Here is a 16,457-nt window from a genome sequence, read left to right as displayed (position 1 = left end):
TATATCCTTATTTATTTTTCGGCTTCACAACTTTAAAAAAGAACTTGGTTTACATATTTCTAGTTTTCAGTTATCCCCTTACAGCTCCTAGAATATCCATCATAATCTGAAAAACAACCATCCACACTCCCATGTCAAAACATATATCCCCTTATATATCCACAACGCTACAGATTACATATATACATATATCTTTATTTCTCTTAACCTATATATCCTATACTTAACCTATCTATTATCACATATTTCTCTTTGGCTTGCAATCATTTCAGTAGCTATATTTTTACGCTTTTTCTCCTAAACTCTTCACCAGTTTGTCATTGCTTCGTTAACTTTACTTTTTGCCGTATTCTTCTCTCTTAGTAAACCAAAATCTAATCTATAATTGTCTTTTAACAACTGTTTCAACGTACCTATCTCTAAATTACGTAAAATATTTTTTTTTTTTCTTCTGTCAACCAATAACTGCTTTCCTCTTTCACATTTCCGCATCTTGCCCTTGCCATTAGCCTCTTGCTGCCTTTCCTTCCTTCCTTTCCCGGATATTCTGCTTTGTCTGCTGTTCTTATGTATTTGTATTTACTACTATATTTGGCGTTCCAGATTTTATTATATCACAATTGACCTTGCAACTCTTTGATCCTTTCTGTCAGAACTTTTATTAAATAAACTTCCCGCTGCCTTAGACTTTCCACACTTTAGATAGCTGTAGCCGCTTCTCCAGAAGTATTCTTTCCCTTTTTCTGCTATTCTTTGTTTCTCCTATTGTTCTTTATTTTTCTTTCAGGCATTGTTTAACGAACACTCTATCTACACCCTTTCTAATAACCTCTTCATATCTCAAAGCTCATTCCCTTGCTTCAATCTTTTTTCTCTCACATTTAGTTTCCTCTAATAATATATACTCGGGTCTGCAGTAATCTAAATGTAAGCACTACTTCAGCGATTTATTAAGCGATCAAATATAAGCAATCTTCTTTTGAAGTCATCCTTAAACTTCCTTACTTCTTGTCTTCTTCCCTAAACTTGTCTCATTGGTACCTTTGCATTCTTTACACGGTCTGTGATATGGCTAAACATAACCCCAAATTGGAGAAAAGAACGCACGCCCAAATGCATAAACTCCCATGGACGAATGTATTGAAAAAGAGATAAATCCGAGCAATTTCTGGAATACGCCTCTTTGGATAGTGTTCGCCACATGGATCCGAAATAGCGAACATTAAATGTAGACTACTGTATCTCTCTTTTGATATATACAGAGCATTTATTTTATTTTAATACAGTGAAATATCTTTTAAGAAAATAATTTTACGATAAAAATATTTTAACATTTCTACATCTAGATTCAGATCATTTAGATCATAGATCATTTTAGAATTCTAATATCTCAAATAATATGAATTTAGTGAAAAATATATTTAAGTATTATAGAAGTACTGAAATTTTCTGTTAGACAAATAATTTTCGTTTTGAATTTTAAAATATTGAATTCTATGATATGAGGTTACAAATTAGATTAGAACAGCATAGTATAGCGCTCATATATTAATAACAATCGATCGCGTTTATAATAAAATAGAAATAAATTTCGTTTTACAAGCTTATATTACAAGTTATACATTTATTTAAATCGTTAATAAAAATACATAGTGTGTATGTTATACAAGTATAGCAAGAAAGTTTTAATAACATAATTCTAAGGTGTCACATGGTATCCATTTTGAACTTTCTAATGCATCCCACAAGTTATAATCTTGTTCTATTATTTCTCTATTAAGTTTATCAATGTCTATGGGAACAGAATGTTCTATAAATAAAAGAAAAATTATGTTCACTATACAAAATAATGAATGCATATTATAGTAAAAATTTCCAAGTATATTTTATGTTTCGTGAGTTAAGAAAATTTAAAAATATTCTTATAATAATATAAATTATTTATTCTTGAAAATTAAACTAAGTTTTTTAGTTTAGAGAACAAAAGCATAAAACTGAATAAACTTTTTTAGATTATACATTAAATATTATTCACGAAATGAAGCATATCGTCAATGATATTAGTCAGAATAAGGTTAATGCTATGTTAAGTATTTATCAATGAAATGATATTGCTAAATCTATAAAAGATGTGTTTCATACCAATTAATTCCAATTCATCTTCTTCAGGTTTTTGATCAGATATATAGCTATTATATCCATCTGATGTAGGTTCACTTTCATAATAACCTTGTTGCCATGCACTGTAACTGTTCCAGTAAGATGATGTGTCATAGTAATTGTAAGCATCTGAATTTAAATTTGATGGTGTATATTCTGATGATGATTGTGGAGGTGTTGACCTGAAGAATAGGAAATTTATTTATTGATACTGTATTATAATTTATGTTTTATAGATAAAAAATTGAAGTATGATTTGCACACCCTGATAATTTATTCCAAGGCCTTGGAACAGCATTGCAAATTTTTAATGATTTTGTTCCTAATCCTCTATATCCATTCATAGTAACTAAACTATTCTTCTGCTCTTCTTCATTAGCAAATCTGACAAAACCATATCCTTTACTAAATCCAGAACTGTCTAAAATTACTTTTGCTGTTCTAATTGAATTATATTTAGCAGCAAATGCTCTATATAAAGAATAATCATCTACATCTGTTGATAAATCTCCAACCCAAATACTAAATTCTCTTTCTGTTGTTGGTTTTCCTGTGGTACTAGCATGATTTAATCGGAATCTTACAGCCTAAAATATAGAAGACATAAAAGTTCAAACTGATATATATATATATATATTAATATAAATAAAAATACAATAATTTATCAAAAAGATTGTATTAAAAATTTTTAAATTCTTACTGGATTTGAACCAGGTATCACTTTGCCATTTAATTTATGCATTGCATCAAGTGCCATTTCGTCAGTTGGAAAATGTACAAAGCAATAACCTGCAGGTTCACCAGTGTAACGGTTTCTCATTACTTTAACTGTTTGTGGTTGTTCTCCCATTTTATGAAAAGCATTCATTATAAAACTTTCTGTCATATATGGTTCTAACTAAAACAAAATATACTTTCAACTTCATTGTAAAACATAGATATAAAATATAACAAATATATTTTTGTATAAAATAATAAGTAGTCTTCACTTACACCACCCATCCATAATTGACATAATACCATAGGTCCAGACATTTTCTTGTTTATAATTGTTTAAAACAGAAAAATCTCGTAAAATTCTGCAATGAAACAAAACAATTCATAATTTTCATCACTTAGATGAAAGCTATCCAGTTTATCTATTTCTATACAAATAGGACTAATTTATTGAATTTTGTGCTATAACCTCGTTAGTGTACTATCAATTATTATGAACATAATATAATGCATATGTATAAGACGTAATGTTTTATTAAAGTTGTTTACTATAAGAAGAGGTTAGAATCTAGATAAATTAACTCTTGTCTAAATTTGGATTCATTTAAACTAATATAAATTTAAGTAAAAAGATGTTATGTTATGAACTTACTGTTTTCATTAGATTTCTACTTTAGTAACTATTACTTTGTATTAATTATTATAATAATGATTATGTAAACTATAATTATTTTAAATAAATTTTGCTCTCTTTACCCTGGAGTAAGTATACTTGTAATGGTTATTCAGTTTCATTGTTTCTATATAAAATAATTAACAAACATTACTTATCATTTGAATATTACTTATGTAGTATTCACCAGATGATACGTAAGTAAGATAATAAATAAGGAACATAAGGAGTAAAGTAATGAACATTCCTAGTTAGCGTCTAACCTCAAACCAATCACGACTATAATTTTAAATATCAACTTTTAGGAAAACTATTTTGAAAAAATTAAAATTTCTAAAAATGTGGTGGTATACTTGCTTATAATAATAATTTTTATGGAATTAATCCTTGCATCTCATCTTGTTTCAACATATAAAAGCTGCTTTAGATACAGTACTTGAAACGTTAAGACATGTTAAGACATAATTTGGATTGAATAATTGCGAGAAAGCTCTGTAGTAATTGATTTTTGTATAATAATTGCAATTTGTTAACAATTTTTATAATAATGAATGTCAAAATTGAGATTTCATATTTATATACAAAAAATTATTTATAATTACTCTAATAATATGATGATTAACTAAGAAAAATTATTTATCAAAATATTGATGTATAAGTTTTCACAGTCAAGAATTTGGGTTAATAACTTTTTTGGCTCAAAAAATAAAACATTTTTCATAATGTAATCCATATATTGCCTATGAAATAGCAAAAAATAATAGATTTCAATGGGACTTTGATTAGAACTATTGGAACGTTTTTTTTAATAAATATATTTTTGTAAGAAACCATGAGAACTTATTTATATATCTATATACCTAGCTTTTTCATATTATTTCCCTGAATGACTCATTTTAATTTCATGAAGAAATTATTCCAAAATAAATGTATTGTATTACTAATAAACATGAAGATATTTAGTGGTCAATGACATAGTTATCTAGAATGGATAAATGCTATTGAAAGAGAAAAAGTTTGTATATGGATGTTTTATTGTAAAATCCAAAGTTTGGCTAATAGTTTCTATTTCTCCATAATGTAAATTTATACTTTCCAATATCAATTTCTAACTTAATTGTAAAAATAAGTATATATTGCAAACAAAATTATTTTTATTTGAATATTTTTTAGTCTTTATGATGATTTTGCATGTATTCAAATATAACAGTTTAAAAAAAATGTTCAAATTACTGTCCCATAATATCAATGCATTTTTAAACTTAACTTATTTATCAATTTTAACTTAACAAATTTTAGCATATATCACTTTTCAACAAATAGTTTTATCAAGAACTACATGTGAGAACTATACATAAGATCCACAACTTTTCTGCCACAGAAGACTTAGAGTTTACACACAGATATAGAACAAATCTAAGCATATTACAGATAAGTAAGAACATTTATTTTGACTACTGCTTTGGTCATCCATAATAGAGAAATAGAGAAAAATAGAGAGAAATAGAGAGAAATAGAGAAATAGAAAGCTAAGAGAACAATGCATGATAAATGTAAATCCAGTAAATATTTTTTTTTATGAAAATATTTAAAACAAAATGAAAATCATATGAAGAATCTTTATTGAGAGTTTTATAAAAAAAAAAAGATGACTTAACTGATATAAGAACAAATTTTGTACTATCAAATCTTATTTAAATACTCATTAAACTTGACAGACTAATATTCAAATCATAAGTTTAAATATATTTACAAATACTAATATTCCAATATTTAGAAATATATATATAGGGTATCCCGTGTAACTAGGATAAACTACAGTTCGGAAATTGTAGAAACAAGAAAAAATTTTCATTAGATAAAATTAGATAGTTTTGAACAATATATGACCTGGTGTATATATTCATTCTGAAAGCGATGCCATTTTAAAGATTTTAAGATCATCTCTATTCTTTTAAATAGACTTATAACTTTTTATATAAGTATATTAATTGATGTGTCTTTTAATTTTCTATATAATACAAAGATATTAGAAAACTTGTGTCCAAAAATGTTTAGTTTAAAAGATATTTTAATTTTAATTTAAATTGAGTATGAAAGATAAAAAAACATAAACATAAAATACTGTGTCTTTCCTTGTCCTTCATATGGTAAGTTTTACAAGATTAAAGTTACAATATTTTTTAAACTAGTTAATTTTCTATTTCTATATTAATACTTTTCTAATAGAGAATATAAGGTTCCATCGATTAATGTATACAAAATTTTATAATCTTTAATTTTAAAAAGATAGGTGATTTTTATACATATATTCAAAATGCTACCATTTTTATAGTAGACATCTACAATAGATCATATATAATTTTTAATTTTGTCTAATTCTTTTCTATCTTCTGTGTTTCAGGACTATAGTTTGTCTTAAATGATATAGGATGTTCCCTGGAAAGATTGTAGAATTTACAATTATAGAAAAACATGTTATAATTTCTTTTATGTTTTCAAATTTGATACAACTTATTACTGTCATAATGTTAGTATTTAGTAAGAATACCATTTCTGTTGTATAAAAAAACTTTTATTACATTCTTGATTGTGCAAATAATTTTATGAGTCCTGACTAATCACTTAATTGTTTATATCACTATTAATTTTATAGTAAAGCAATTTTTTTAAATGTAAATATTATCATCACAGTCAACTTTCTCTTTAATGATACAAAAGTTTAAAGTTTTGATACATTATTATTAATAATAATAATAATTTATCAGAACCTATAGTTATGTATACAGAAATATGAAAATACAAAAAGTTTAGTAAGATAAGTTACTAAATTATTATATATATATAAAACTTCCTGTTCTTAATAATCTTTCCTTAAATAATAAATATATTTAATATTTATGTTATAAAAGCAATTTCTACTAAGTCAATCTTGAAACTGTGATATAAATACAGTGAGTCACAAAAATATTCAAATAGTTAACATGGAATTTTTTATGAATATATTATATGTGCTATACAAATCTCTTAAAAATTTTATTGATATTGTAATGAAACATGACGATTGCAAGTATAACAGTAGAATTCGAAGCCAATCCAGAAATGCATATAGAAGTTGCAAGGCATTTATTGTAAATATACATTTAGTAAAGAATTAATATACAATATGAATAGTAGTCTTAAACAATAATTACCGTTAAAGATTATATATTATGTCTTATGATTTATTAGTATAACGAAAGACTGACTGTTTAAATATTTTGGTGATCTTTGTGAAGTATATACTTCCAATAAATATATCTTGTAACTTGTATATTTTATATATTATATATTTTCTATTTTCTATTTTATCATATTGCACAAGCAATGAATTTGAAATTATCACACGATAGTTTAGCTCTAAATAAAAGCATTTTTACTTTGGTTAATGTGCCAACAGCAATTAGAACAATGCTCTATACATTTAAAATATATTAATATCATATCACAGATAGCAAAAAATTAAGTCTTGATTTGAATTTTATCTACTAATTTTGGAAAATTTTTTGTATATTTCTTTTTAATAATAATTGCAGTATGTAAAGATGTGATAATGTAGTATATGTTTTTCTATATAATATTATATAAAACATGTTCCTGTATATATAGTTTTCTTATGTTTATAAAAATTACATAGCTTTCTTATTAAATATAAGCTTCTTAGGATAATTATAATCTACCCAGATACTTGATATATAAGTTATTTATTCTTTTCTATATTTCCTTTTCCAGAAAAATTGTAATAGTTGTGTAGGAAAGAGTTAGAATTTGTACACCTTAAGTAAGAATAAGAATAAGACAATAGTAACTAATACTTTGGGATAACCTTCAATTAGATAAGTCCTTGAGAAAACTACATTTTACTCCTGCATATGCATATATAAATTATTAACAAATTTTGCACAGAATATTCTCCTATTTATGCTAAGTATTTAGGGCATTGTAATAAAGACTTATTACGTTACATTAAAAATATTAAAAAGTCGCTGGAGAGACTAGAGTCATAAAGACTACATAACAAACATTTTTTCTATTTTTCTATAAGCTATCATATAAATTAACAAAATGAACAGTTTGGTATTTTAATGTTTATTTACACGTTTGTAAAAAATATTACAATTTTTTTAAGTCACCGACATCTTTGCAATATTACTCCATAAGGTTAAGAAAAAAAATAATAGAGAATAAAAGAAATAATAAGTAAGAATAAGATAGAAAAGGAAAAGGAGAGGTAGAGCAAGAGAATCATTACGAATATCTAGTAAATTCTTATATTTTAAATTATCCATACCAAATTTTCTTTAATATCATACATGCATATATATATATATACGTATGCATATATATAGTCGTAGTACAATGAGAATTTATAATAGTAAAGGATGAAATAGTGCCATAGACATGTAGTTACGAATGTTATTGATAAGTCATGTTCATGTATGTACACATATAGTGTTCCGACATTTGCTATATCTTTACAAATGAAATACTTGTCTTTTAATTGAATAGTAATGCAAAATTGTGGTTTGTAATTTATTTAATATTTTGAGATCATTTACTTTTTTGTTAAAACAATATGTGCCTACATACATATTTCTGAAAACTTTCTTCTTCTTTAACTTTAATGATAATTATTACTAAATGCATTTAAATTTCTTTTCTTTCATAAAAATATGGCTTTTGAAATAAATAAAATGTACTAATTATTATTTTAAATTAATATGAAATAGTTATCATTGTTAACGAATATAATTTTTCCTCAGTGGTGATAATGAATTGTGATATCACGGCAAATAAACATGGCGCTTATTTGATACCGGAGTCTTTTACTTGGACTAAGCCGCAAACGTTGTTTCAATTTATATCAAGTTAGCAATTTCATTTTCCACATTTTTTCATAGATAATTCAAACTATTTACGATACGGTGAATGTATCGTCTATATTTCGAACTGTTTTTACGAGGAAACGTTTGATAGACCTGAACGTCATACATGTCAAAATGGCCCGGGAATATGATCATTTATTTAAGCTTCTAATAATAGGAGATAGTGGTAAGTGCACAAATTTTCATTGCTGTTAAATATATTCAATAATAAACAAATATAATTGTACGCTATAATGATAAGTTAAAAATTATACAGAAGAATATAATGCTATTTATATTTTTGATAAAAAATAGACAACATAAATTTATCATAATCAAAATTAGCAGAAAATTATATTTCATATGATAATAACAAAAAAAAAAATTTCATTCAGGAAATTTTTACTTTTCTAAAACTTCATTAAAATTTGCCATTTACAAGTGATTTTCTTTTTAATGTACAATTAAGAATATACATAAGATTCCGTAGAATTGTATAATTAATATTATTAAGTAAATTAATAATTTATATGTATTTATATTATATTATAAGTAATTATGATGAACAAGTTCGTAATCTTTACCGTGTAACAGTCTTTGAAACTTTTGGATATATTATATATTCAAAAATTTTTTGACAATATAAAAAAATGCTTTAATATTCAATATTGAATGCAGTTTTGTAAAACTTTGATGTTATAATAATATAATAAGATATAAATAATAAAATAAAATAGTGTTATTGCGTACTTAATATAAATGAGTCATTAAAATTCCTTTTTAATGAAGACAATAGAAATATTTTTCCTATATATTTTTCCTACTTATTTTATTAAATTAAGAATTGTTAAGAATATTATTATAAGAACTAAGCTAATGTTTTGTTTAAGATATTATGATATAGCTTATTACAAAGTATTTGGAAGTATACAATTTTAATGAATTTACAAAATTAATGTAAATCTTCCAATTATTTCATTATTTAATGAAAAGAACTATTTTTTGTTACATTTACATAATGTTATATACATTTACATAATTTATATTTATATTTTTGCATTTTATTAAGTTTGTTAACTTAGTCTTGATTAGTGATAGTAGATTATGTTCAATATTATGATTTTATTATTAGTTTATCGTACTGATAGTTCCTCCGTTTGAGGAATTATCTTGAAGACTATAATATCAATAATATACATATATGCAAAGTAAAGTAAATGTATATATTATATGTTCTTTTAATTGTAATACATATTTGATTTTAACTTACAAGAAGAAACAATGATATAATTATTAGTTTAGTCATCAACTTTCTTTTTCTAATTTGGGATGAATCTAACAAACCTGAATATTTGTACACACATTTTATTTGAAAACATGTTTAGCATTATAATTTAAATAAATGAAAATGTACCTACCATTAATTAACATCATATAATATTGCATTTCAGTAAAAGCAATAATATATTACGTCTTACTTAAAATTTTATATATTATTATTTGAATTGGTATTAGTAATTAATGTTTGAATTGATATATTTATTGAATTTTTTCTTATTTTAAATATTTTTTTACTTTTTCGAAATATTATAATATCAATCCTTATCTTAGAGTTTCATAAAGTTTTGTAATTTAAGGAGTGTCACTCTGTAAGTGTTGATTCTTTCAAAAGTAGTAAATACAGAATTCAAATGAAGTATTTTGTTACAATATTTCAAGAATCACCCATAATATTCTTTCATTGGGCATAATATTAAATACAAATTATTTGATATTACAGACGTAATTAAACATAATTAAATGTAAGCTAAAATTATACTATGTTATATACTAAGATTATATTAAGATTATTATAAATTGATTAAACAAATGATTTATATAAAATATCCTTGGATGAATGTTACAATTTATTTTTTCCAATACTATTAAATGTAATATAAGATATAATGTATACTTTTTATTATTTGCTTGTTTAGACATTACTTTTTCAGTTATTTAAAATGCTATTTATTTAAAATTTAACTAATTTTGTTATGTTATATTGGGAAAATTATTAATTTTTGTAAATTGATCGAACTCTATGGTTTATAAATATATTTTTTTGTTGTTTTCTGTCATTGGAATTATTGTTGGTTACATATATTATTTCTAATATGTTTTCAAAGAATGAATATCATTTACATTTATACTATAGATATCGTATCTGTCTATTACTAAATTGTGTGTTTATTTTTTATCACATCTTTGTAATTACACAAAATAAAAATAAATGTTTTAGGTAATGTTGAAGGAAACTATTTGAAAAATGAAGTACTTCCTGATGGATTGATTAAAGATACTCCATTAATAATATTAAAGATTGTAATATATAATAATAAGGCAAAGAAAGTCATTACATTTAGTAAGCTTTGAGAAACTAGTTTGTATCACCTTAGCTAGGGCTTTCTCTATTATATAAAAATTATTTTTGTTAATAATAGTTATGTTTTATTTATCAAATATCAGATTATAATAATCTATATTTATTATATTACATAAACATATTTGTATTTATATGAGCTGCATTTGTTAAATTATATTCAACATTTCTTTTTCATTTTTTGTTTAAGGAGTAGGTAAAAGTTCTCTGCTATTACGATTTGCTGACAATACTTTTAATGGCAGTTACATAACGACAATAGGAGTGGATTTTAAAATTCAAACTGTGGATATAGATGGTGAGAGAGTAAAGCTCCAAATTTGGGATACAGCTGGACAAGAACGTTTTCGGACAATAACTTCAACTTACTACAGGGGAACACATGGTGTTATAGTCGTGTATGATGTGACCAGTGGTGATTCTTTTGCTAATGTTAAAAGATGGTTACATGAAATCGAACAAAATTGTGATGTGGTCAACAGGGTACTTGTAGGAAATAAAAATGATGCACCTAATGAAAAGGTGGTATTAACAGAAGATGCACAAAGATTTGCTAATCAAATGGGAATTCAGTTATTTGAAACTTCTGCTAAAGACAATATAAATGTGCAAGAAGTAAGTATGATACAGTATACATATATCTGTGATTCATGTTACATGTTTTTATAAATAATAATTTGTAAGATCTAGTATTTGATATAATTAAATGTATTTATATATATATTTTATATTTATTATTAGTAATTGATTATTTCAATGTTGTTTACAGTTTTTTAAATGCCACTATATGATAACCTATCTTTTGAAATTAATGATTGTATTTTTAAATAAGAATATGAACATATTTTAACAATATGGCAATTGCATATATTACTCAGAAACTCATAGACTTTTTGTCTATTTCCCTAACAAATTTTATAAAATAATTTTCTTTTTATTTTCATACAATGATTTTCATATGATATTATCTCTTAATAATTTATATTTTTCATTATCTTTTTTACTATTAGATTTATCAGATTTAAATGATGTTTGTTACTGCTATGCTAACAGTTGTACTTGTTATGCTACACATATTTTACTACATTGTCTTCATTTATGTAGATATATGAAGACATACTATCTATCAGTTTCATATTCTGCATATTTTGTAATTTTTTTATAATACGAAATATTCAATAAGAAGACCAACAGAGTTTGTCATTATAATATTATTAAAATGCATAATATTATTTTAAATAAGAAATGTTGTATACATTATGGTCTTTCTTCTTGAACTATGGAAAGTATATTGATATAAACTACAAATAATTAGGCACTTTTCTATTATTTAACTTTTGTTTAATTATTTATGTGAAATTTTGTGAAGTTGTGTTTGATGTCGAAACATTGGTTTGTTTTATATATATTGTTAGAAATTATCATTTTATGTTCTTATGTACACAAGTATATATGCTTCATTGAATATCGATATTTAAAAATTATATACCAAGGGAATTTACTCCATATATGTACCAAATTTCAAACCAATCAATTATTTAATAAGATTATCTTTTTAGAAAATTATATCAATTATCACAATGAAGAGTAATTTTAAAAAATATACACTTGATATTTTAGATTAATACGAATCAAATTGCTACTTATTTATTTTTAATCTGCTATATTAGTCTTATACAGCCATCTTTTCCTTTCTGTTAAAATGAATATATTTCTATCAAATTTTATTTCTGTAAAAAAGATTATATCATTTCTTTATTTTATGGAGTACTATAGAACTAATTTTTTTAAAAACTAAACTTCAAAGAAACAAATTTTTTTCTACATTTCTGATTTATGTTTGCTATTAAAGAGATTTTTTTTTTGATGAAGGTAATGTAGGACTTCTTTAGTACTAAATAAATAAATAAATAAGTATGTTAAATTTGACAGTGACATAACTTTAATTTATATTAATTTGTTGCATTTAGATGTTTATGGCTATAACGCGGCAAGTATTAAGAACCAAAAAAGAAAGGAAGGAACGACAAGCTATACAAACCAGTGAAACAGTCAATTTAAGGAAAAGCACAAAACAGCATAAAAAAAAGTGTTGTTAACAGAATTGTATAAGCATGCAATCTGTTCTTAATACCATTTAATAGAGTAACAAAAATGAAACAAAACTAAAACAGAGAGCATGCTATAGCAACAAAATGATCATGTAATGTAATACCAACGTTTTTTAAAACTATTAAGTTTTGTATCTAAATTACAACATCGAAGATTGTATTCTCATAGAAATATACTTTGATGCTAGTAATGTTCAATATACATAGGATGCAAATGTTATGAGTGTGTAGTGTTTATTTAGTAAAAGTAACTTTGTAAGTAACACACTTTTCAACAAGCTGCATATTTTGAATGTGGCATTAGGAACATAAAGGCCTATTTATATTGTACAATTTACAAAAAATTAGCACAAAAAAGAAAAATGAATTAAATTATATACATAGCTGCTTCTTATCCATTCTTTTTACTGCAAAATATTATTTATAAAGAAAAGTGGTATAAAGTAGAAGATAAAGAAATATATTGTACAAAGCTCAATCTAAATTTATTGAATAAAATGAAAAAACGTAAAATAATGTATGTGAGATTTGAATGATTACGGATAAATTTTTCTTAATAAGTTACCATAATGTGAATTCAACATAGATAAGACATGCTATTTAATAAACAGAAGACGATCTATCTTCATCAGCAGGTTCAGGCAATTTTGTGCATATTCATTGTACAAAGTTCCTGTAGTTTGATGACGCTTTAAAATGGACTTTACAAATCAAATTGAAATAAACAGTAATATATTTACGGTATAACAGAGGCAAGCTGTTTAATTGATGAAGGAGAGGTTACATTGTGTCAATTTAAATATTATAAATTCAATCAAAATATTATAAATTCAATCATAATATAAACACAGACTATTCATTATTTAAAAACTGAATTAACAAATTGAAAAAAAATTAAAACTATTTATTTTTTCAATATGAATATATGTTGTAGACTTAAATTCTGTAAAGTATATCTTGCAATATGTTAATACAATATTATTAGCATTTGTGAAATCTTTATTTTTATGAACTTGATTCAAATAATTAATTTTTTAAATAGTATGAACTGAAATTTTTATTTTGTTTGCAATCAGTTTCATTGTTGAAACTATTATAAGTGTTCCCATTATCATAATAATTTAAGTAAAAATTATTAGCAAATTTTTTAAGTATGTATTACATATAAACATTTAAAGTTAAACATTTTGTAATTATTGAAAAGACAAACTTCTGCACACGTAATAATTTGCCAAGTTTGATAATAAATATGATTGACATATTATATGTGCTATAATAACACAATAAACGTATTTTATCATCTGTGATAATAGTTAGGATACTTATCTAGCTGCCGCTGTAATACCGTTAAGAACAGCTCTGTGAATTATTGTAATTGATATTCCAATTTTTTGGTCAAAATAACATATCTTTCAAATGAGGGAATGAAGCGGCATCCTATAATATGTAAATATTCTACTTGCCAGTTTTAGTGGCATATTACAAATATTCCAATCAAGCATATTCAATATTGTTTACTGTTATACAGTTATAACATTGTAATATGAATTATTATATACTTTAAAATATAAATAAATAGAATCTACGTGTACATGTGTGTTGTGTGTGAATATATTTCATATTTTTTTAGATTATTTATTACCTCTCCCATTTTTATTCACATTTAAGTTCTATGATAATTATAAATTAAAGCATTGGATATCATGCATCTTTATATACTTCTTTGTTTTCAGCAATTACAGACATGAATATAATATAGCAAAAAAAGTTTATAAAAAAATAAAAATCTGTTCGCAAAAATTATTATTAAGTAGTTACTATTAAGGTGTAAAAATTAACAAGAAATATGAACAAGTTTAAATATATTTGTCATGACTAAATCAATTTATTTACAAAAAGTAACATTAAGTATTGATATTAGAAGATGTTAGAATAATTTCCTTTTTGGTTTAATTCCTTTTGTTTTATTTTTGATATCATAAATACAAGATAGTAAATATTAAAAATTTTTGTAAAATAATACATTTTTGTAGAGGTTAATATCTGGAACTGTAAGGTTTAAAAATTGCTTTTATATTACATTTTATTTAATAAGCAATAAAGTTTCCTTACGCATTCCAATACAATTTTTGAAAACTAGATCAAAAGTATTTTTGGAGTTCTAGATACGGATAAGAATAAGATTTCAAATAGGGAATACAGATTAAATTAGTTTTTTTTACTAATTTTCTTATTAAATTTAATGGTTTTTATTCAAAAAATTTTCCTAATTTTATTTCCAATTTTTATAATCAAGAAAGATATATGGTTCGTGAAGCAAAGTTGTTGATTAAAAACCCTGCATTAAAAGCAACAAATATGTATAACATTACTTTTCCTAAATAACATTATTTTTTTATAATTCAAGATTTGTAATGTATAGCAATATAAACTTTAGTACATTACTAAATGCTAAAATAAATTATTAATCATCTTTGTGAAAGATAAATTTATCTCGTGTATATTTAAATTAATTGCGTATATCTATGTAATTTATGTGAAACTAATACTAAATAATATTATAATAATTATAATATTTCATAGCCACTATATGTTTTATATTGATTTCAAAATTTTGTTGAACTAAAAGTTAATACTAGAAATTAAAAAATACATAGAATCATTAAATACTGATACATAATGAATAATTTTGATTAATAAATTTATATATATGTAGAAATAATAGCATTTGCATAATAAATAAGGATATGTAATAAACATGGAATTATCAACAATCAGTGTCTATTATTTATAATGAGTAGGATATAGGAAAATATAAAATTAAAAACAATTAAAGTTGAAGAAATATAAAGCTAAGTTTTGTAGTCATACGAGATTTAAATTTTATCCTTAATTTAGTTGATTTAGTTGTTTTATATTCTAGTTTCAATTCAAATTTAATTATTACATATGGAAAGGTTGTTTTCTAATGATTATTCTTTAAAAACAATAATAAAACTAATGAAGGCAATTTGTAAAGAATACAGGACTCCTTCAAATCCCTTAAATTCAAAAGGGTGGATAATAAGGATGTCAGTAATGGAACTAATGATTATTGTACGATATATCTTTTTTTCTTATTAGGAATGAATTTTCATTTAATGAACAAGCATATGTTATAAGATCAAGTGCTATAAATATAATATAATTGTATTATTCAAGTAATTAAAATTATTCACATTATTTTAATTTATAAATCATTAGTAATTAAAATTATTCACATTATTTTAATTTATAAATCATTAGTAATTAAAATTATTCACATTATTTTAATTTATAAATCATTAGATATATATGTAAACTTTTTTTTTTTTTCAAAAATTAAATCTCAAAAACAGAAGAGAATAAAATCTAAGAAAGAAAAAAAGAGAAAATTGTTTATTCAATTAGATTATGTTTAAAATTTAGTAAAACTTATTGATAAAGAATAATAT

The 16,457-nt window shown here is 23.5% G+C and overlaps 2 protein-coding genes across 10 annotated transcripts; one reads left to right on the top strand and one right to left on the bottom strand.

The window, feature by feature from the left end:
* Window positions 1-1,604: 1,604 nt before the first annotated feature.
* Window positions 1,605-4,923, bottom strand: LOC122566278 (tRNA selenocysteine 1-associated protein 1). Of its 5 annotated transcripts, none has more exons than XM_043723329.1 (6): window positions 3,904-4,923; window positions 3,154-3,239; window positions 2,861-3,058; window positions 2,425-2,747; window positions 2,143-2,342; window positions 1,605-1,810 (listed from the first exon to the last, which is right to left on the bottom strand). In XM_043723329.1, exons 2-6 carry the CDS (start codon window positions 3,193-3,195, stop codon window positions 1,686-1,688), a joined length of 888 nt encoding a protein of 295 aa, XP_043579264.1. In that variant the 5' UTR covers window positions 3,196-3,239; window positions 3,904-4,923; the 3' UTR covers window positions 1,605-1,685. The 5 variants fall into 5 exon arrangements, with proteins under 5 accessions (XP_043579264.1, XP_043579261.1, XP_043579259.1 ...); XM_043723326.1 differs by having other exon boundaries at window positions 3,908-4,922; XM_043723324.1 differs by lacking the exon at window positions 3,904-4,923 and adding an exon at window positions 3,530-3,821.
* Window positions 4,924-7,869: 2,946 nt separating this feature from the next.
* On the top strand, window positions 7,870-14,575 carry LOC122566279 (ras-related protein Rab-35). Of its 5 annotated transcripts, none has more exons than XM_043723333.1 (5): window positions 7,870-8,026; window positions 8,353-8,641; window positions 10,733-10,855; window positions 11,064-11,488; window positions 12,844-14,575. In XM_043723333.1, the coding sequence occupies exons 2-5, from the start codon at window positions 8,590-8,592 to the stop codon at window positions 12,970-12,972; spliced, it is 729 nt and encodes a 242-aa protein (XP_043579268.1). In that variant the 5' UTR covers window positions 7,870-8,026; window positions 8,353-8,589; the 3' UTR covers window positions 12,973-14,575. The 5 variants fall into 5 exon arrangements, with proteins under 5 accessions (XP_043579268.1, XP_043579267.1, XP_043579265.1 ...); XM_043723332.1 differs by having other exon boundaries at window positions 7,956-8,113; XM_043723330.1 differs by having other exon boundaries at window positions 7,960-8,026; window positions 8,491-8,641.
* The last annotated feature ends 1,882 nt before the right edge of the window (window positions 14,576-16,457 follow it).

This window comes from Bombus pyrosoma, linkage group LG3 (genome assembly GCF_014825855.1).
Source record: "Bombus pyrosoma isolate SC7728 linkage group LG3, ASM1482585v1, whole genome shotgun sequence".
Taxonomy (NCBI): Eukaryota; Metazoa; Arthropoda; class Insecta; order Hymenoptera; family Apidae; genus Bombus; species Bombus pyrosoma.
Note: the sequence above shows the minus strand (reverse complement) of the source record. Positions and strands in the feature narration are given on the sequence as shown.

Excerpts from the sequence above, each read along its gene's own strand:
- LOC122566278 (XM_043723329.1), bottom strand. The coding sequence starts at position 3,195 with ATGTCTGGACCTATGGTATTATGTCAATTATGGATGGGTGGT. Across the intron at positions 3,059-3,153 it reads GTCAATTATGGATGGGTGGT|TTAGAACCATATATGACAGA; the intron begins GTAAGTGAAGAC and ends ATTTTGTTTTAG. Across the intron at positions 2,748-2,860 it reads TGATACCTGGTTCAAATCCA|GCTGTAAGATTCCGATTAAA; the intron begins GTAAGAATTTAA and ends TCTATATTTTAG.
- LOC122566279 (XM_043723330.1), top strand. The coding sequence starts at position 8,003 with ATGTTATTGATAAGTCATGTTCAT. Across the intron at positions 8,642-10,732 it reads TCTAATAATAGGAGATAGTG|GTAATGTTGAAGGAAACTAT; the intron begins GTAAGTGCACAA and ends TAAATGTTTTAG. Across the intron at positions 10,856-11,063 it reads AAAGAAAGTCATTACATTTA|GAGTAGGTAAAAGTTCTCTG; the intron begins GTAAGCTTTGAG and ends TTTTTGTTTAAG.